Source organism: Heteronotia binoei, chromosome 3 (assembly GCF_032191835.1).
Source record: "Heteronotia binoei isolate CCM8104 ecotype False Entrance Well chromosome 3, APGP_CSIRO_Hbin_v1, whole genome shotgun sequence".
Classification (NCBI taxonomy): Eukaryota; Metazoa; Chordata; class Lepidosauria; order Squamata; family Gekkonidae; genus Heteronotia; species Heteronotia binoei.
The window spans coordinates 170403095-170426095 of record NC_083225.1 but is presented as its reverse complement, the minus strand read 5'-3'; the positions used below and the strand labels follow the sequence as shown (position 1 = coordinate 170426095).

General features: G+C 43.1%; 1 protein-coding gene across 1 annotated transcript in view; it reads left to right on the top strand.

The window, feature by feature from the left end:
• Positions 1–1689, top strand: part of DYNC2H1 (dynein cytoplasmic 2 heavy chain 1) — a 230035-nt gene extending 228346 nt beyond the window's left edge. The window contains exon 89 of the mRNA XM_060234883.1: positions 698–1689. Within this exon, the coding sequence (XP_060090866.1) occupies positions 698–856 (159 nt within the window). The 3' untranslated portion in view covers positions 857–1689. The remainder of the gene's footprint in view (positions 1–697) is intronic.
• The last annotated feature ends 21312 nt before the right edge of the window (positions 1690–23001 follow it).

The window sequence follows — 23001 nt, the reverse complement described above, 5'->3', positions numbered from 1 at the left end:
TGTGTGACATATGCAAATGAGTTGTGCTAATGAGCTCTGTCAGCTCTTTTTCTATGAAATGACCCCTGATTATATCTCAGCACACCTTTTATTAGAGAACCTTTCCAGCATTTAAGCTTTCCACCCCTAGTCTCCGTTTCTACACAGAATCAAAATTATCCCAATCAGTCTACTTCTCCTTCACTAAGGGTCAAGCTAGGCATAGTAGATCCATCATTAGGGTGTCCTGTTAGTTTTCTAACTAGCAGCCATTGTGGCTGCTTTGAAGAAATGGCATGGGAGAAAAAGGCTGCACCATCCTTCCCTCAGTAATAATCCCCTGAATTTCAGTTTAAATCACCCCCTCCCCAATGCTTCAATAAACTCCACCTGTGGTGAAAAAAAATGAAAAGATGCTAACGTTGCTGTTTATCTTTTACCCTCAGCTGAACTGATAGCAGCATTGGAGGGCTGGAATGGGGAGGAATTTAAATCAGGGAAACAACATGAGGTGAAAAGGATTAAATCGCTACTTCCCAGATTTCAAGGCAACTTCCTAGGGCTGACACTTGTAGTTTTTGTTTTAAAAAATAGAAGATCTTAATCCTCAGTCTCCCTCATCCTGTGGTCTCAAGGCATAACTCTATGATTAAATGCACCCCAGGTCTCAAGGCAAGTAATGTTCCCAAATTCAAGTGGATTACTGATTTCTTTACAGAACTCTTACGGGCCCTATTCCCCTGAGGAGTGTATCTCGTTACCCGTTTACACCAGTGCTGAGAGGGACTGCGTTGTGACTAACATCGGAGTTCCGTGTGGAGGCAACCACGACCAATGGATCCAGTGTGGAGCAGCTTTATTTTTGAAAAACCAATAAGAGGAAAGTAGACTCTGAATGTCCTTTGCTGCTAGCCACTATTTAAAATGTCACACTCTGTCCTCTATTTATATATGTATGCGATGATAATTTAAAAACTGTAATGTGAGAAATCCAAATACGTTGTTTAAACATGCTCTTTTATAAATAACTGTAGTTGAGAAATAGTCTCATTGCAATGTGCTGGTTTCATAAAAAAATGAAAGGCCCTACTCTGTATTTTTCATAGTCATGGAACATAATAGTCAATTGGCACACAGTTAACAGGCCTAATGTTCTGAGAAATGCTCCTGCACAGATGCCATTGAAATGAATGTGCGCTGTGTCAGAGCATAGTACTCATGCACAGTTTTCAGTCATTTTAGTGGGGCATGTGCAGGAGAAATTCGCAGTGGATTGTACCCACTGTGTTATTATCCACTCATTTCTGATTACTTGCAATGAGTATTCATGTGTCCTCCGCTGAAATGAATGGAGATTGACTTCAGTCATTATTAGTTCCTCATTCAGACAGTTTACAGAACACTAATCGCTACTTAACTGTTTTACAGAATTGTAATACGTTTTGTTTCCAGGTATATTTTATTACAATATTTTGTCTCAGCTTTTTTCAGTCTTAAATTTCCTTTGGCCTCTCCATTTCTGCCTCTTGTGTCTTTTTTTTTCCTGCTATGAGCTGCCATTTTTCTAAGAGCACAAACGGTTTTAGAAGTGAAAACTACAGACTGCTGCTATGAAGCTTAGAATTTGCTTTAGGAACCAATTGGCAAAAGGCTGTTTATACTGAAATGAATATATTTGTTATAAAGCTCATTAAACTTTTTCCCCACACACACACTTTTCAATTGCCATTTTGTCTGAATGGAGGTTTAGAGTAATCTGCATCTTCAGTGTTCTACATTTTAAATTCATTATCTGTCTCCTGCAGTAAGTGCATCAGAGGGAGAGAACAAAGAATGATGGATGGGCTGAACTGAATCCTAATAAGAATCTGGTTTGTATGCAGAAATTAAGGAGAATATTAATGAGCTTCAAATTGGGATGATAAAGAGCTGCATTCCCCTTATGTGCAAATAGTCACATGTCTTAGGGAAAAAGCCTTAGATAGTATTGCAATGAATGGCATCCGATCAAAGAGACGCGGCATATACATTGCAATGCAATGAGCCACTGCAGCAGCAAATGAAAGCTGAGATGGGGAGTAAATTTGCTGAGCCAGGAGACAGGCATTCCATATTCTTGGTACTGTGGGGGTGGGATGTCTCATCCCTGAAAGCCTGGAGTTGCTCAACCACTGCAGGTATCAGTTACCTCTCCCAAGAATAGCAAATTTTGTATAGAGCAATAATTGGCTAGTTCAATTGGTAACTGAACTGTGTTGTGAAAGAGAATAAGAGTTGGGTTTTATACCTCACTTTTCTCTATCTTAATGAATTTCAAAGCGGCTTACCATGGCCGTTCCCTTCCTCTCCCCCCAACAGGCACCTTATGAGGCAGGTGGGGCTGAGAGAATTTTGAGTAAACCATGACTGGACCAAGATCATTCAGAAGACTTTAGGTGGAGGAGTGGAGAAGCAAACCAAGTCCTCCAGAATAGAACCATGCTGGTTCCCTGAACACAGGAAAGCAGCACATATAGCTATTTTTAAAAAATCTATTTTAATTTAAGTAAATCAGCTTACTTCATTCCCGTCTCCCCCAGCTTTGGTTTGGCTTGACACCAGAGGGAAGGAGAAAGAGCTCACTCCTGTCCTCTTTTCTCTTTTGTAGCACACTCTTAGCTACCAAGTCCTTTATGGCCCATGCTGGCTAGGCTTTAAATATCCGGATACAAACAAGTTAGCAGCCCCACCCTTCATTCTTCCCTTGCAAGGCAAGTATCACCAGCCAGCCATGTCATGCTTTCCAGTAGTGCACTTCCACACTCTTCTTACCCCAGATTCTCCATTGCTTTGATGTCAGAGTCATGCCTTATTGGGACATCAGTCCCCCTCCCCTCTTGCTTTGTCAAAGAGACTGACTATGGCATGTTCCTGCTGGCAGCAATCAAGCACTCATTGATTATTTAAATCAGCCATTGTGGGACAAATAGGGCATGGTGCCATTTATATTTATTATTTTTATGAAGTGCCTGATGAGAGTTAGGTTCTATACCATAGTGATGGCAATAAACTGAGACAGTCATGCTGAAACACAGTACAAATCTACTTCATTTACCTCATACAGAAGTTCTATGAATCTTGGTAGACATAGCTTATGATCTTGTTGCAAAACGGTGCACAATTAAACTGAAGATAAGACTTCTTCTAGACTTTTATTCTTGGAGTCTGAAGAGCAGGGGATAGATGCATAATGATACTTTAGAAGACCAGTATGAGAACAAAGCCCTGCAGCAAATAATCATGAGCATAATAAAAGAATAATAAAAAGCACACTAAGGTAGCCACGTCTCACATAATCTAGGGGTGTAAATATTCCTTAAAAGGAAAGAGAGATGCGGCCATCCGCATGACTCCACAGAGTCCTAGCAGTGATAGAGCATTCCCAGTGGACCAGAAGAAGATGAAGATGATATTGCAGGGGTGGCCAACGGTAGCTCTCCAGATGTTTTTTGCCTACAACTCCCATCAGCCCCAGCCATTAGCCATGCTGGCTGGGGCTGATGGGAGTTATAGGCAAAAAACATCTGGAGAGTTATTGTTGGCCACCCCTGTGATATTGGATTTACATCCCGTCTTTCACTCAGAGCGACCTACAATCTCCTTGACCTTCCTCCCCCACAACAGACACCTTGTGACTCAGGTAGGTGGGGTTAAGAGCGCTCTCACAGAAGCTGCCCTTTCAAGGACAGCTCTGCGATAACTGTGGGTGACCCAAGGCCATTCCAGCAGCTGCGAGTGGAGGACTGGGGAATCAAACCCGGTTCTCCCAGATAAGAATCCACACACTTAATCATTACACCAAACTGGCTTTTATTACACCAAAACTGACTCTCAGCTGGAATTAATAACAGAAGTGGTGTGCCACCAAGCCCACAGCAAAGCAGCCTCATGGGGAAGACTGAGAGGCCACCACAGCGGGATGCTCCTGAAGGTCAGCTGAAGGTAAGACCCCAGGCTGAGAGGCTCACAAAGGTGGGGGAAGTAGCTGGGGAAGCAGCAGGGAGTGGGAGTGAAGAGGAGCTGGAGAACCAGGTGAAGGGGACAGCTAAGGGTGGTGGACTAGGAAAGGCCTGAAACATACACACCCACACAGTCATCTAGATACAGTAAAGTACAAAAATAAGAAGTTGTTGTGATCCTAGACAGAGTATCCCCCCACCCTGAGTCTCCTATAACCGTGAGGATTTGAAACTTGCTTGCAACACTGTAGCCTGATATCTCCCCCTTCCATTCCTTTTTTGATGAGAGGCTATATTGTACAAGCAGAATATGTACAGCTATGGTAGGTTAGGCCTTTCAAAAGGGAAAACGCTCAGAATTTTTGGGATGGAAACTTCCAGGCATCTCAAGATACACTCATCCCAAGTGAAATGAAGCATAGAACTCATTAGCAGAACTACTTAGAATGTCATCCTGACCAGCCAAGTTGATTATCCCGAGAGCCAGACATACTATTGACGGTTCTGCCTCGTATGAGTTTTGTTCTTTCTAAAGAGAGATGTAACCATCATTCAAGTATGGCTTGACTGAAAGTACCTTTATTGTGGTGATTCAGATAAGAATGCACTTACGGAATTTTGTGTCAATCAGGACTTTGGAAGGGTGGTGGTGGTAAAGAATTCCAGACTGAGAAATTGCAGTCTGAAGTGAAGGGTGGAGGGACAGGAGTAATATTATAAATTCCCATATTTTGAGAGGACAAACCATGTCATAGAAAGGTGCTATTATTGGATGAGAATGGCAAGCTTGTTACTGTCAAAGTTGCACGATTTCTTGTACAAACTGCTAAACTTGGGGAAGTCGGTGCAGGTGTCTACTCGTTAAACTGGAAGGACAATGAATTGAATTGCTTTGGTTTGGCATAGGGCAGATAATTTGTAGTACTGTTTGTTGATGGATGTACGATTTTGACTGGTTTATAATATTTGTACCAATTTAGATCATACAGTGGCTTGCATCTCACAAGAAATTCCCATTTATTTCCATGGAGTATGGATTCCCTTTACCCACTGCACTGTAGGCCTCCTGAAATGCTGCTCCTGAGGGCAGGGGAAATATTCAGGAGTAATATAAAGAAGGAATCTGAAATGGGAGTGGGCGATCAGCAAAAAAATTTAGTCCCCCCTTCCCAACAGTGGAAATGTTAGCCAGGATTCAATGCATTGAACAATGTCTCGTTTCTGCATTTGTAATAAAATTCTAAGAAAATAGCAAATTAATGCCTTAATATTCAGCCAAATAACCCTAAGCTCAGGACCAGTGTCAACCAGTAGGCAATATAGGCGGCTGCCTCTAGTGGAAGCCCACCACAGGAGGACACTGGCCTGGGTGGACTCCTGCAGTCTGGGAGGAAGTGCTGGCCCAGAAGAAGCCCAGTGGGGCAGGAAGCTGCAACCAGCCTCCTGGCTGGTTAAATCCCAGCATCAGCACCAGGGGCCGAGGAGCAAGTCGGGGAGGAGCATGATTCGACTTGGAGAGCCAGTTTGGTGTAGTGGTTAAGTGTGCGGACTCTTATCTGGGAGAACCGGGTTTGATTCCCCACTCCTCCACTTGCACCTGCTAGCATGGCCTTGGGTCGGCCATAGCTCTGGCAGGGGTTGTCCTTGAAAGGGCAGCTGCTGTGAGAGCCCTCTCCAGCCCCACCCACATCACAGGGTGTCTGTTGTGGGGGAGGAAGGTAAAGGAGACTGTGAGCCACTCTGAGACCCTTCGGAGTGGAGGGCGGGATATAAATCCAATATCTTTTTCTTCTTCTTCAGGCAAGTACCTGGAATGCTGCGGGTGAGCAGCAGCAAGGTGGAAGGGGTTGAGAAGTCATGCGCGAGGTGCCTCACTTGGGGTGCTGAAAAATCTGGTGCCGTCACTGCCTGAACACCAAAAAAAACCCTGGAAAATTGACGAACAATATTAAAGGTGAATTTATAAATGTTAATTATTCAAAAATACTTTTCACAAACTACATGTCACTTAGCAAAGTACAAAACATCACAGATTTCAAAATCTAACTCGTCACAACATCACAAAACGCTTCATGTAGCACTAGCCCTGGAGAGTGGGAAATGTCTCTTTGACAAAGGTTCATTCGGAAACGGTAATATAGGCGGCTTTACTGTCAGAGGCTGTTGACAACCCACTTTTCTAAGAAGTTTCAAAATGATGAAGCCTTGAATATGGCAATATTTGAAAAAGAAAGATCTACAAAAAATTGGAACTGAATGCACACGGAATATTCCTGGCACTGGCACTTTAATTTACCCGCGGACGCAGGCGAATGGTCTATAAGCACATGAAGTCAATAATTGACACGATGAATGGGAAATAATTTAAAACTTTATTCTCTGCATGTTGGATTTTGAAATCTGTGATGTTTTGTACTTTGCTAAGTGACATGTAGTTTGTGAAAAGTGTTTTTGAATAATTAACATTTATAAATTCATCTTTAATATTGTTCGTCAATTTTCCACAGGTTTTTTTTGGTGTTTATATAAATTGATCTGCACTGTGGTACTCTAGGTTTTGCCTCAGAAGGCTCTGGGCATGCCCAGGCCCTTACCCTTGCAGACAGAAAGGAGGCATAAACCACATTTGAGATGGTCCACAGTTATCTTTCATGCTTCTTTGTCCACTGTTGTCAAATTAGAGCCCTTACAATTACTCCACAAACATCTAATTCAGCTATCCACCGGGGGCTGTGACCACCCCCCGTTAAGTAAGCGAAGGGGAACACATTTAATTGGCAATGGCGAAACTGAGCATGCCAATTTACAGCAGATACAGGCATCCTGCAGTAATTTTGAATCCCTTTTGAGCAAAACTAAACTTCAGTGCCAATGACTTAATAAAGCATCTGAATGCCCCCTCCTACTCTTATATATTGTAAGATTTTGCCTGTGGCTAGAGATCTCTCCATTTTTGAAGGTAGCAAGTGTAAACGGATAAAAAGGATGACCATAGTTGTTTACTATGCTTTCCAGACTCTTGTTATCATTGAATTAGTCACACTCCCGTAGCTGTTGTGAATTTAAGCTTACCTAATTACATAACAAACCCAATGGCCAATATGGGACCCTAGAAGACTTCTATAGATCTTAGCTCTTTACATTTCAAAATAAGAAAGCGTTAAGGTAGGTGTGTAATAAAAAGAAGAGCATCCTCTGCATACTGAAGGAACTTATGACCCTGCTCCCCAACTAATATCTTCTTAATCACTATCTGCTCTTTGAATTGTGCAAGTTAAACATTTAGTTTTGAGATCAAACAGCAAAGATAAATGAGCTCCTTTCCAAAGGGAAAGAGTCTAGAGGTCCCATTGAAGATACTCTACATTTTTATATGCATTCTTCCTGCCTTTAAAGCCAAACTCTACTAAAACGTTATATAGAAACTTCCAATGAATTTAATCAAATGCCTTTTCAGCTCCTAGTTGGTACAGGGACGAAGTTCGATCATGTCCGTGTTCATCCCAGCACCATCCTAATGAAGTACCTGAGCGGATCAGATCCCTGCCTACCCACAATGCAGCCAGCTCGCTCAAAGTGAATAATCAAAGTCAAAATTCTTTTTAATCTTGCTGCTCTTGTTGAAAGAATCTTGGTGTCAGCACTGATAAGAAAGACTGGCCTATAGCTTGAACAAAAGAGAGGCTTCAACAAGGCAGAGATGTGTGCTTTGTACATGGAACCAGGCAATTGATTCCAATGTCTAGCTTCTCCTTCAACTTTAAGCAGTAAGGGGATAAGTTTATTGCTAAACACTTTGTACCACTCAGATGAAAATCTATCTGGTGCTGGCACTTTCCCCATCTTCAATTTGTTGATTGAAGCTTTACTTGGATATTGTTCCAGGGCTTCTGAAGAGGAGCCTTCTGTTCATCAAAGAGCGATGGCAGTTCTGTATTATGTAGAAATAAATCTATATAGACCTGAAATCGATTACTGACTCACCTATATGGATCTGATTTTTTTTAGCTGTTTGAACAGTGTGTTCATGTCATTCTTTGACAGAAACACTTCTGCCTTGTACCGCCTGTACTTTGTATCAGTGTATATATAACCTTTCTTAAAGGAGAATGCTAGTTGTCTAGCCCTCTCCTCAGAATCCCAAAATGCTTGTTTTACACAAATCAATAAAAACTCATATTGGTATGGGTGCATTTTGTTCTCTTGATGATAAAAAAAAAGTCCCTAAATCATAGAGGGCTTTTACCCCTAGTGAGCCTCAGCTTATTCCTTAAATTTTAGAACCTGACTTAACCCCAGGCTTGCAATTAATCTTCAGCTTGGTCACTCATTAATGTACCAGAGCTACTCCAACTAAAAGAAGTAAGACTTTTCCATGGGCTAATTGGGAAGAACCTTGATAAGCACACTAGAAATTCTTACAGAATGCTTAAAGGATAAGCCAGAATTGTATAAGATTTTATGCTAAAAGAAGTGAATTTATTTGTTAAGGTGCTTTTCTATACTATTTTTCTCCCAGAAGGGAGCAAAGTAGCTTACAAAAATTTCCAATAATAGAAAAGAGCAAGAGTCGAGTAGCACCTTAAAGAATAACAAAATTTGTGGCAGGGGTATGAGCTTTCAGAAGATCCAGCTTGGTGTAGTGGTTAAGTGCACGGACTCTTATCTGGTAGAACCGGGTTTGATTTTCCACTCCTCCACTTGCAGCTGCTGGAATGGCCTTGGGTCAGCTATTGCTATCTCAGAGCTGTCCTTGAAAGGGCAGCTTCTGGGAAAGTTTTCTCACCCCCACCTACCTCACAGTGGTGGGGGGAGGTAAAGGAGATTGTAAGCAGCTCTGAGACTCTGAGATTCAGAGTGTAGGGCGAGGTATTAATCCAGTATCATCCTCCTCCTCCTCTTCTTCTTCTTCTGTCTTCAGATATCTGAAGTGAGCAGTGACTCACAAAAGCTCACACCCTGCCACAAATGTTGTTAATCTTTAAGGTGCTACAGGACTTTTGCTCTTTTCTAGTGCTACAGAGGAGATTGAGGAAGAATCGCACTGCTACAGCACCAACCCTAAATCAGACTTTTCCCTGCAGCCACTGTGGCCGGACCTGCCTGTCCCACATTGGTCTTGTCAGCCACCAGCGAGCCTGCAGCAGACATGGACTATTGCACCCTTCTTAAATCTTCGTTCGCGAAGCCAAGCCGAGAGAGAGTGCTACAGACAGATCAACACAGTTACCCAACTTAATTTAAGCAATAGAATGTAAATAAATTTAGCAAAAAGAGAAGAAACACATCCTGGGAAGGTCCTGATTCACTGAGATGGCTAACAAATATTAAGAGCCAAGGGCCAAGAGCTCTTTGGCTCTTGCCCATCAAACTGCACCTCCAGCCAAGCCCAGGATCATTGAAGAAAGGTTTAAAAGTCTGCTGAACTGATGGTTACTGATACCTGAAATCACAGTTGTTTTGATTTCCATAGATTTGTAAAAACTACATTATCAGTTACTTTCTTTTCCACAGTATTACATGGTATATCCATATTTAATTTAATTTTTTTCAATTTATACCCCGCCCTATCCCGCAAGTGGGCTCAGGGCGGCTTGCAACATTAAAACAACATTAAAATGAATCACTTCAAAAACATCATAACCACAGATATCATGAGTCTGGAATGATTTTCCACAGTTGCGCTTAACTCGGTTGCTTATTCTTTCTACGTGGAGTTTTGTGCTAAATGTGATGGAGACTTGCTCTCAGTAGAAGGGTTGTGCTAGTAAATACTGAAGCTCTCCATATCAAAGCCTTTGGTAAACGTCTGCTGTTTCATTACATTCTTTTGTTGGCTGTATGTCTGTATAGCTCCAAAAGGTTCGTTGCCTTCAAGCTTATTAGCAATTTCTGATTTTTTTGTGTTGTTTTGAGTGGAACTATGAAACACTTCGAGTTGGCTAAACTCTTGTAACCTCTGTATCAAGAGCATGAAATATAATGCATCTAAGATTGTTCCTAGGGGAGGTCCAGGTCATGGAGAATCCTCACCTTCTCTTTTTTGCAATATGAATATTAAATATTCAGGACCCAGTGCCTTTCCAGCTGTGAATAAGGTGGCATCCCAGCACGAAGTGAACAACTTGCAGCAGCATCTCATATTTCAGACTCCTTTATTCCTGCTTATTCCAATTGTAGTGTTGGTTCTGAAGCCTAGCGGTGACATTTCAGAATCAGTATTAGTTTCAGCTACTGATCATTTTAGTAGTTGAGATGAGAAAGACAACTGGATGTGCGAGGCCTTTTAAAACTATAAGGAATAAATAAGGACATGACAGTTTGAAGGAAATGAGGATCCCTGGGGGGGGGGGGTCTTTTTACTGGCCTCCTTGATTTTTTTAAGAGCCCCGTGGCACAGAGTGTTAAAGCTGCAGTACTGCAGTCCTAAGTTCTGCTCACAACCTGAGTTCGATCCCTGGCAGAAGCTGAGTTTTCAGGTAGACAGCTCATGGTTGACTCAGCCTTCCATCCTTCCAAGGTCGGTAAAATGAGCACCCAGCTTGCTGGGGGGAAAGTGGAGATGACTGGGGAAGGCAATGGCAAACCACCCCATAAAAAGTCTGCTGTGAAAATGTTGTGAAAGCAACATCACCCCAGAGTCAGAAACGACTGGTGCTTGCACAGGGGACCTTTCCTTTCCTTGTTTACTGTTGCTCCATCTTATCAAAGCATAGCCATCCATTACGTGGGATTGGTTTGAAATGCGATCTTAAAGCTTGCATTGACTGCGATCACTGCAGATTCAGTTGGCAAATTGCTCACCGCGATTTATGCATAACAACATCCATATGGTTGAATTAGTTCCCGGCATGTAACGCACGTGCAAGAAGAAGTTGCCCAAATGGTTTTAATAGGAGCTAATTCCCATTCAAGCTTGCAAATGTGTTTTTGGCCTCAGATACTGCAAATATATATAAATATTATTTGACCATACAAATCTGCCAAAATGTCCTGATTATAAGCCCCAGCAGAAAGGCTGAAATGGAATTTCAAATGCAGCGACCTTGATCCTGAGCTTTCTCTTCCAGAGCTTCCTGCTTACTTTCAGTAGTGAAGCCAGTTCTATGTACACATTCCAAAGCATCCATTAATATCCAGCCCGTGCAAGAGCTCTTCGTGCTCATTGTTGTGCTTCTAAAGCATTGAATTCCAGCTCTGGACGGGAGGGGGAGGTGCGCTCTGGCAGTTTGGAAAGCTCTAGAAAGTTGGAGATCTCCTCTCTGTGGCTGGACTGTGCTTGTGGAGTCATAGAATCATAGAATCATAAAGTTGGAAGGGACCTCCAGGGTGATCTAGTCCAACCCCCTGCACAATGCAGGAAATTCACAAATACCTCCCCCTAAATTCACAAGATCAACATTGCTGTCAGATGGCCATCTAGTCTTTGGGCGTTTTCGCACTGACCTAACTCCGGAGCGAGGTCCCTCTTCACCGCACAGCATCTGCGCGGATTTTGCACCAATTGCTCCACAGAACCCGGAAGAGCCGCGAAGTCCCGCGGCTTTTGCGTCGCAAATGTAAACCACCAAAAACCAGTTTACATTTGCGATGCAGAAGCCGCAGGACTTTGTGGCTCTTCCAGGTTCTGCGGAGCAATTGGTGCGAAATCCGCGCAGACGCTGAGCGGTGAAGAGGGACCTCGCTCCGGAGTTAGGTCAGTGCGAAAATGCCCTTTGAAAACCTCCAAGAAAGGAGAGCCCACCACCTCCTGAGGAAGCCTGTTTCACCAAGGAACCGCTCTAACTGTCAGGAAGTTCTTCCTAATGTTGAGCCGGAAACTCTTCTGATTTAATTTCAACCCATTGGTTCTGGTCTTGCCTTCTGGTCCTACCTTGTGAAACTGTACAGAAGCCACAAGGATGAACGACAGAACAGTTACAGTTAAGTGCAACCCTGTTTGATCAGGTTTATGTTTTGAATCAACATGCTGTCTTCCTGGCTAGGTAATAATTAGCTGGGAAAATCCACAGGACTACCCCTGTTCACATGGATATGATACTAAGGTTGCCAACCTCCAGGTTGGCCCTGGAGCACTCCTCAAATTACAACTGACTTCCAGATTACAGAGGTTAGTTCCCCTAGAGGAAATGGCCCTATGGCATCACATCCCTGCTGAACTCCCTCTGTCCCCTCCCTACTCTGCCACCCCCCCTTCAAATCTCCAAGAAGCCGGCAAATGGCAACAGTATCTAGTGTTCTCTTACATGTTGTAGCTGCTGAGGAATAGCTCACATGCCACTGCAGATGTTTGTAAAGCAGGCCTTCGTCCCATATAAACAGATTTGGCGACTGCAGTGCAGACGGGTGGGCTGGCCGGCGAGTGGGTGGCCCAGCAAAGGGAGGGGAGGGGATTCCCCTGCCTACAAGTCTCACAGTTCTCAGCCTTGTGTATAAATAAATTCAAGACTGTTTTTTCTCCACAAACAACTGCAGGCTCAGTTACATTCAAGTGCAATCCGCACCCCAAATGAGAACAAAAAGTTCATTCGCTGATATGAAACTTCCTAGACAATTACCACAGACCATGTGAAAACATTCTTCTGCACTGTAATTTTCTTGCAGTAAAAATTGTTACCTTGCATAAAGGCTAGAAGCAGGGGGTGGGAAGGATGGACCGTGAGAAGGTTTGGATAGGAGAGCTCTCCATGGTTCCAAATATTTTTAGACTGAGCGACTTCCATTCCTTCGGTGTCAGTAAAGCCGTTTGACTTTCTGCATCAAATCCTTGTAAATGGTCAAGATTTTTGAAGTGGGGTAATTAAAGAGCGAAGCAAGAGTTTTGCATAAGAATAGAACAAAGAGAAAGGAAAAGCTTTTAATCAGGGCGCCTGGGCTGCCGTTCAGAAGCAAGGCAACTGGCTGTAGTTCTAACAGTTGCCCCACAGCGGAGCGAAGGTCACCCAAGGAATTAACATCAGCAGGGGGATCTTGACAGCACTTCTTGAAGAGCTCCTGCTGTTCCAGGGAGGGGACCTCAGGGTTGAAAGTTGAGCACTCACAATGTCTCAAGGGCTGCCCCTGGGGATGGTTTTGTGAGATCGGAAACTCTTTTATTACTGTGGGCCAATCCAATTAACCTGACTGTGCATTTAATGTACAAAAGTAATTAATCCCACTGTAGTTTTAATATTTCTGACAGTGCTTAACGCTTTTCGTTTGATGACAGATTTTAATTCTAACTCCTCAGCGTTGAAAAGAAAGCTGAAAACAAAAGCCGGTTTTAGTTACCTGGATGACACTTAGGAAGTGAAGTTGTCATTGAAAATCAGGAAATAAAGATTAAAATAGTGACTATGATAGAATAATTATTTAATGTTTTTATGTTCACTGAATATCTAAAATTTATAGGGGCTTCTGGGTGCCCAATACAAAACAAACATTAACAAATGGTAATACTTGGAAAAAATATTAAGGCTTCTGCTAAAGTTTGAGTGCTGCCTGATAGGTATGCATTAAACCAGGGGTGGCCAAACTTGCTTAATGTAAAAGCCACATACAATAAACATCAGATGTTTGAGAGCCACAAGATATGAACACAGCCAGACTCACTCTGGCCCGCCAGCTCCCAAGATGGCAACCATGGCCCTGTCTGATTCATTGTGCAGTTATATCCCATACAGAGAGATGCAACAGGCAAGAATAAAATCAGCCTTGAGCTGCTGGCACAAAATTGCATTTCAGTTTTTAACTGATCTTGATGGTAATAAACTGAACTAAATAGATAACTAGAATTATTTGTTTCTTGATTGTTTTTCTGGAAACAAATGAGAAAGGGTGAGAGAGCGCTAGAAAGAAAGGAAGGGGGTAGGGAGGGACTTTAAATATGTTCTCTAAGCCCCCCCCCCCATAGAGCCCCATGGCGCACAGTGGTAAAGCTGCAGTACTCTCTGCTCATGACCTGAGTTTGATCCTAATGGAAGTTAGGGTCAGATAGCCAGCTCAAGGTTGACCATCTTTCCAAGGCCTTCCATTCTTCCGAGGTTGGTAAGATGATTGGGGAAGGCAATAGCAAATCAACCCCTCTTTAAAAGTCTGCTGTGAAAACATCATGATGCAACGTCACCCCAGAGTCAGAAATGACTGTTGCTTGCATGGGGGACTACCTTTACCTTTTTAAGCCTCCCCATGCCAGCTCACTTGGCTTGGAGAAGGGATTTAAAGAAAGAAGTGCCTTCTCCAAGCTGGCTGACAGGGTGGCAGGGCTTCAAGAGCCACACAATATGTGTGAAAGAGCCACATGTGGCTCCCGAGCCACAATTTGGCCACCCCTGCATTGAACTTCTGAGAAGTAATTGAGATTTGTCAATCAGAAAAATAGTTGTGTCTTCATGGATTATGCACCCAGAAACTTTAGAAAAACAAATCAGAACCTTGCAAGTAAAATGTATGGAAATCAGAACTGTTTGCTTGCTTTGGATACTTCATCCAGTTCAATAAGAGAGTTCTATACTAGAGTTGTACTGAACTGCTTGAGCCTGGGTTCAGTAAACAACAGTTTTATGCCATCCCTTAAAACAAAAGAGCATGTTCCCTTGCCATAAAGGCCTTAATGACATCAGCTTCTGGAACTTTCACCTGGCACCTCTACTCATATGTAATGGCCAAAAAAAAAAAAATCACCCATAAACCCAAGGCATTCTAGTAGTACTGGAAAATTTCTTTAGCCTTGATTCAAAAATCCTCAGACAACTTACGACACTCAGTCAGTAAAGAAATTTTAACTGATCTAAAGTCTGACTTGGCTTTTAGAGGCAATGAGTGCCTGACCCATATTATGAAAAAGTACAAGATCGGTCCAATCAAAGTGCTACTTAAATCCAATAACTCAGTGGGATGAAATGCAGAGCTTCTATAATAGTTGACTGCTCTAATTACATTTTGTGTCATTTTGCATTATCTGTGAAGCTAATCATTTGACTCCATTCAAAGTACTGATTTTCAATTCAGTTTTGAGGAGACTTACACTGGTTTAACTCATATGACTGTCATAATTAAATTATCTTGCTTGGTGTTCCCTGCTCTGACTGACAGCCATTCTCCAAGGTAACATCACAATAAGATCTTTCCCAGCATCTCCCACCCGAGGTTATTTTAATGGGCAATGCCAAGAGGTTGGGATACTGTGCCTACAACACCCATACCTTATCAACTTAGCATCTCCAAAGTCAGTCCTTTGCTGGAAAGACCCCTAGTTACTGAGCACAATGATGGTGGCTGTGAATGTATAACACAATTCTTAGCACCATCACCAAATTCAATCCATAGGATTCTGTAGGATAAAACATGACAGATAAACCAATGAAAGCTGCAGGCACCCCAAGGCATTCCTGCAGCCATGTAAGAACACTCACTTTTTGCAAATTAGAAGTATATCTATAATTCCTGTGCAGAAATAGGAAGCACTCCAGTCTTTTCCAACTGCGCTGCGTTATATGGACCTCAGCATGAAGCCCTTCCTAGATCACCGTTAAAACCTGTCATGAGCTGCACTAGAAATTCTGCTACTGATATGTAGAAATTGTAGGGGAATGCTATGAAGATATTAAGCTGCCTTATACTGAATTGGACCCTTGGTCCAGCAAAGTCAGTCTGTGTATTCAGACTGGCAGCAGCTCTCTCAGATCTCAGGAAGAGATCTTTCACATTACCTACCACCTGACCCTTGTTGGAGATGCCAGGGATTGAACTTGGACCTTCTGCATGCCATGCTGATGCTCTACCACTGAGCCACAGTGGCTTTTTAAACCCCTTTCCTGAAGTGTTGATGGAGAAGTTTAGAAAGGTTATTAGAGTCTTACTCATGACAATGCAAACTGCAAAGTTTAAGGGCTGCTCAATAAGGCATCTGAAACCTGTCAGGTAAAATTTGTTGCTTTATCATGCCTGAGTGGATTGTCTGGTAAAAATTACTAGCATTAACAAATTGCTTTATCTTACGCTGCGTTGCTTCAGATTTTATGCTCTGTTAAGTAAACTAAAGATTACAGGATTTGCTGGCATTAATATTAGCTAAACTGACAGACAAGTTTTTGAAGAAAACATTCTCATAGCATTCTGGAGACACTGGTCATGAGGTGATGGACAAGTGATTCTCACCTCTGTGTGTGATGAGCTACACCAGCATCACCGTTTTTTCTGGTCTTCTTAACAGAAGGAGAAAATTGGATGAGAACACATAATGACAAGAGACAGACATATGTGGTACAATATTAAGGGGGGCTCGTTTTTCAATTTGGGCTAAAATGTGTCCTAGATCAGAAAAAGAGTGAAGGCAGCTGGGACAGGAAATATGATGGTGAAGCACTTTATAGGGGAAAGCAAAATGTCTTGGGATAGCCTGCCTCAAGACGAATTCATAAATTGTATCAGCACACTATAAAGCTTTATAGTAAACTGAGACATACAGCTGTTAACCAAAGAAAATATAATGAAAAATCAGATAGGGTAAATAATCTGTAAAGTGGGAGCAAGGCCTACTCCTCTGTTGGTTCAGACCCTAGGTCCTCCCAGGGAACTCACAATGGCCTCACAACCAAGAGGTGATGAATTTCGCCTTCATGTTATTCCTTGTCCTCTTACGTTTTCCTCTCTCACTGCTAGTGGAGAAAGATGGAATGTCCTCATCACTAGCCTCCATTTCAGTGCCTTTTTAGGACAGCAGTCTACACATGCTCCCCCAACTATTACAAACCTTTCCAGTGGAGGAAAGCCCTTGCAAGATGCCAGGAGCTCATACAGCCATTTCTTCAGCTCAGCCCAGTTTCCGGTTCTCCTGGAGGTGCTCCAGGACACCACAGTGTTGGTGCAGGATGCAAGACAATGGCAGTTCCTGGATAAATCCAGGGATCTCCCAGTTCCCAGGCCAATCTGTACTTCCTCTTACTTATAATATGCTGTCTTTGGAGTACCTCCTGAAGTCGATGGAGTGAGGATTTTCAAAAGCTATGTTCATCACAACAGCAGTGGGGCTCTTTTTGTCAGTTTGAATTAGATGCACTAGATTGCCACCCCTAAAGGCAGAAAAGAGGAACTAGTGGCCACAAATGTGGTTACTACTCTGCTCACCCCTAATTCCAGGTCAGAGCAATGAGGCCTGATCAGTAATAGCTAGAGCAAGGAAACATTGTAATCTATTGTGTGAATAAGATTCCGTATGCATTTCCTGCCAGCATAGGCCTTTGGTGATTTCAAGAGATAGTCCCCACTGACAGTCCATAGGCAGCACCGTGGAAACAAATAGCAGCAAACTGGGCTTGTTTCAGCCACCTCTTTATTGCTTTCTTATTTTTAGAAAAATTATTTTTGTTTCTTAACAAAACTTAGTAAGGGGGGTCTGTACGCATGCGTTAACCAAGCCGGCTGTTTGCTCGTCCTCCCCTTCGGATTGGAATTTTAAATAGCTCAAAAGAATGTAAATAGCCTTTTGGCAAGACTATTTGAAGAAGGAGCTTACTTACGAAGGTCTGAAGAACATAAGAATTCCTTTCTGGGGTCCCAGAGGGTAAGATAACAACTTTTACTACCAAATTAACGAGGCAACGCCCAGGTTAATTACTCAGTGGTTGCGCGTAACTCCTGAAATAAATCAACATGGCTAAGACAATTAAAGAATTATCTGAGCAAATTACTGCTTTCCAGGCTTTAATAATGTCATCCCAGGACCAGATAAGATCTGAAATTAAATCAGTCAGAGATGCTGTTACAGAGTTGACTGCAGAGCTGAAGGACACACGGAACATTGCAATTTCGGCTAATGAGCTTGCCTTATCTAACAAACAGAAAATACTCCAGCTGAACTCCCAGCTTACAGAGCTCTCTGACCGTAACAGAAGAGCGAATTTGATCCTGGGTGGAATTTCAGAGGAAATAAATAATAAACTCCTGGAAGGAACTCTTATAGACTGGATGGGTGAGCAAGGAGTTACTCTGCAATCTCAGGATATTGAGAGAGCTCATAGACTGCAAAGGAGACAAGATGGGGGTGCCCCAAGGGAAGTCATAATTAAATTTTCAAGGGAAAAGACTCAGCAGATAGTTTTCAAGACTTTGAAAAAAAAAAAACTTAGTAAGCATCTCTGAGTAGCCAGTATCTCTGTCTGGGGCAGTGATGCTCTGTATTCTTGGTGCTTGGGAGGGGGCACAGTGGGAGGGCTTCTAGTGTCCTGGCCCCACTGGTGGACCTCCTGATGGCACCTGGGTTTTTTGGCCACTGTGTGACACAGAGTGTTGGACTGGATGGGCCATTGGCCTGATCCAACATGGCTTCTCTTATGTTCTTATGTTAATGGAAAGGCTGAGCTCAAAAAGCAAATACAATGACAGAAGAAGAAGAAGAAAAGAAGAAGAGAAACTTTACCATGCATCAGCACTGGACAGAACTTTGGCAGAACGAAAGAATTGTAGAAACAGTCCTCATTGTCTATACAATGCCAGTAAGTAAATTTTCACACTGGGACAAATTACCACTTTTGAACGTTTATCCATATCTACCCATAAAGCTATCATAAAGCCCAGCTTGTTACCATTATTAGGCTCATTCTGTATGCCAGAAAGGATGGTCTTTATATACATCCAGTAGGAAGCACCACCCTCAGTGTCTGATGTCATCAACAAAGATATTAGAAAGTACTGTTTCCTCTCCTTGTGGGTGGACATCACATCTTCCAGCATCACACATCCATATTAGATCAGCCCTTGCATCTTTATATTTACTTGTTCTGATCCATTTACCAATGGAAAGGAAGGGGAGGGAAAATTGAATTATTCAGATTTTCGTCAAAAAATTGGCACTACAAGGAAACGAAAAGAATTATTCCTAAAGAACCTGAAAAATCAGCCCCTATCAGAATGACTCATTTTTCCCAACTCTACAGTTGTTATGCTTCACTTTATTCAACTATTACCTGGGACAGATCTATGGGAACGATCACTATTACAGAGACTACAAAATAATCTGGAATGCCTTGAGTCATTTCTCACACAGATTTAGATGCACAGTGGTCATCGCTCTTTCTCTCTCTCTCATACTCACACTTAGAAAGAAAGCACTGCAATCATATCATTCACATCTTATAGGTGGTCCCCTCCCTACCAGTGCCTATCTCATTGCTCCATTTCTTCCAAGTCACAGAACTGATGGATAAAAGGAACACAAAGATCTGATGTACTGTCAAGATTTGACGTACTGTCAGCTGTGGATGACCCTTTGTATGCATTACACAGACTTAAGTGGATTGTACCCTGGACTCTACCATTCCAGACTGCAGGAGGAGGGAGGGTCATATCTTCTCAACTCCCTGTTTATTTCTTGCATGGTGGGAGATTTAGTGCAGCACTATTGTTCATATGGAATTTCATTGGTAGAATGGATTTATGCAGTAGCAGAAAGAGGTTCTGGTGTGTGTGGGAGCATGGTATTCATTGCAAAAAGGTGCTAGGGTTCCTCTGAAATGGAATATGACTTCTAGGAAGCTTCAAACTGGGTTCTTAGAAGGAATGGAAAGCTGTCGGTAGCTCTAGGCATGAGCAAAATAACAGCAAGACTCTAGTAGTGGATTTGATCGCACTGACCAGAAAGGTTTAATCAGTCAAGGAAAGTAATGATGAAAATGGCAATATTTTCAAATAACTGGCTGCTTTTACCAGTCTCCAGAATAATCAAACTGTCCATTTTTCATAATGAAAATGCATGGTGAGCTTGGGTGCCTTGCAGCAAACACAATCTGTTCTCCACAAGGATCTGGCTGGCAGAGAAACGTTTCCGTTTTGTTAGGAAAACTATATTAATGGGAATGTGTATGCAAGAGGTGATAAACATTAAAGGTAATTTGATTTCAAAGGCACTTAAAGAGGGAGGAAAATATTATCCGGGCAAATTATTGCCTGATTCAAACTTCATTTAAAACTCTAGACTGAAAGAGGAACTGGAATTTCCACCTTTTTTTAAAGTGCTTAGATGTGAATCTGGCACACAAGAGACAGGCCAGTTTGCAATTTACAATTGTGTCGAATTCCAGCCTGGCAGAGTTAATCAAAACCTCTGCTCATCCGCCAGCTCTTTATGCATTCCTCAAAGCCCAGTGGAGACTTGTCAGCACAGACAATTCATACATCAAGGCTTTTGTCTCAGGTTCCTTGACATTCCAAGCAGATTAGCCAGTGGCAGGTTTTTTTACATCCCAAAGTGAATCTCCTGAAGGAAAATGATGGGCAATTCTTTGGCATTTGGTGTCAAGTTTTCCTGTTCCTTCAAAGCCAAGAAAGGTGCCACAAAGCTAATGGCAAGCCTGGCCCTGATCTGAACAGGAAGTGGAATAAGAAGAAACTACAGTTTTGGTTGGCGAATGGCTTGTAAAAATTCAATCTTTGGAAACCTTTGTTTGTCTTCATGATTTTGTTGTACATTGGAATGTCCTCTGCCAAAAAAAAGGCATGCATCCAGGTGGGGAGGAAGAAAAAAAATGGTTTATTGCAATAACGAGAGGAGAGCCAAGCCAAAGCCTACATATCAAGCTGCTCTCAACTTTTTCAAGAAGACTGCAGATTTATACCCGCCCTTCTCTCTGAATCAGACTCAGAGTGGCTTACAATCTCCTATATCTTCTCCCCCCACAACAGACACCCTGTGAGGTGGGTGGGGCTGAGAGGGCTCTCCCAGCAGCTGCCCTTTCAAGGACAACTCCTGTGATAGCTATGGCTAACCCAAGACCATTCCAGCAGCTGTAAGTGGAGGAGTGGGGAATCAAACCCAGTTCTCCCAGATAAGAGTCCTCACACTTTACCACTACACCAAACTGGCTCTCTCAAAATGGTTATAATCTTATATACGCTTGATGACACATTGGCACATGTTAACATATACCCGTACCAATTGGCTGCAACATCCTGAATGTTTTCATCACGAGAGCCAGCTACACACTACTGATACACTCTGCCACTGTGACACAAGGCCAGTGGACAGGACATACATCGCAGAAAGGAATTCTACTTCACATGCGCCTTGACCAGATAAATCCAGTTTGGAGCCCTAAGAGCCCCCTACTTCTATTGTTGCCTTAGGAATACAGTAGAAATACAGTAAGGCAAAAGGCAAGGTTGTAGATTAGACTAGAATGTTGGTAACTCTTCTGTCTTTTTTCTTCTCAGTCCGGCCTAGTTGTGTGTTAAACCTTAGGGATGTTACTTAAGCATGCCTGTGGCCTTCCTAACTAAAGTTGCGTCCCACAATTTCTGTGCAGTCCCATATAGGACTGTGAATGTGCAGGCCAGCCGTGGAGAAGAGTTCTATAGATTTCTAGCTCTTTCTAGGCTCCTGAGCACTCCTCCTCTGCTCTGATGTGATCTAACATATCCCGCCCAAACCGGCACATGACGGAAGCAGGGAGGACTCCTTCTCTCAGTCCTCTCTTTGCTGTCATAGGGTAAGGACCTATCTCATCTAGCTCATCATTTTTTTACCTCAATGTTTTGATGAGTCTTCTTTCTTTTTTCAATGGCTCTCCTTAAACAGTGCAGTGAATCGCCAACTGAGGTTTGTACTGGCACAAAGTTGCAATGTAAACACTTAAAATGAATGAGCAAGCGATTGTGGATGATATGAATTCAAACAGAAACAGCAAGGAGGGGGCCTACTTCACACCTTCCGCACTGGGTTAGTTTGCCCTCCCTCTTTCAATTCCTTCTCTGTCTGTGAGGGGAAAGTACAGGGGTGTTAGAGACACCAGCTCCCTGATTTCATGGACTTCTGCTCACTGCTAGGCAGCTGGCAGACAAAAAAGCCCTGCTCCCACCAGCAGCCACCCCTCTCCCTCCCCTCCTGTGAGCTTTAAAGGACCCTCCAGCTGATCAGCAGGACCACTTGGTGAATTCACTGCTTGTAGTTCAGGCACATGTGGCCCCCACTTGCAAAAATGCCCTTTTAAATGCTTTCTGCAAGCGGGGGGAGGGGGGGGGGACACATGCCTGAATTCCAAGCAGCAAATTTACTGCTTGGAGTTTAGGCATGTGGGACACTTGGTGGCCCCGCTCACAAAAGCCATTTAAAGGAAACCTTCAAATGCCTTTTGCAAGCAGAGGCTGTGTGTGGTTCTTGCAAGCTAGTGCTGACAGCACCTTCCATGGGGTTGCATCCCTAATATGATGAAGTCACTTCTGCATGATGTCATCACATTGAGGATGTCTCCAGCCCCTCTAGGAATGCCCCCAGAGACCACCACTGGTGATTAGGCAGGAACTGGCAACCCTAAGGGATGTATCATGATCAGGAAAACAGCCAGAAGGAAAAAGCTTAAGCATCTCTTCTTCTCATTCTTCCTTATAAACTAGAATACTCTATGTGAGCGAGGGTCCCCCTTTTATTCTATAAACCAGGGGTGTGGAACCTTTTTTCTGTCAAGGGCCATATGGATATTTATAACATCATTCGCGTGCCATAAAAAAAATCAACTTAGAAAACAGTGCTCCGCCAAGGGAGAACGATTCAGGCCAGCAAAATGGATGCAAATAATTGTTTTTCTATTTGAAGTCATGTGTGGAGAGCCTAATCTGGTGCACACACACACACACGGCCCGCCACCCTAGGCAAATGCATAAATCCAGGGCTTTTTTGTAGAAAAAGCCCAGCAGGAACTCAGTAGCATATTAGACCACATCCCCTAATATTAGCATATTAAATCACACACTCATTAGCATATTAGGTCACACCATCTGGGATAATCAAGTGCAAACTGAACGGTGACAGTAACTTTTCCAGGCCCTGCAGCAACTCTGTCCGGCCAGCCAGGCCCCAGGGAGGCTGCCGCACAGTACATCTGGGCCCTGTGATCCCTGCCTGGCCTTGGGGAGGCTGCTGCACAGTGCAGCTGGGCCCTATGATCCTTGTTGGCCAGCCAGGCCCTAGAAAGCTGAGCCCAGCAATCCCCAAGGGCCACACCATGACCTCGAGGGCTGCATATGGCCCTCGGGACAGAGGTTCCCCACCTCT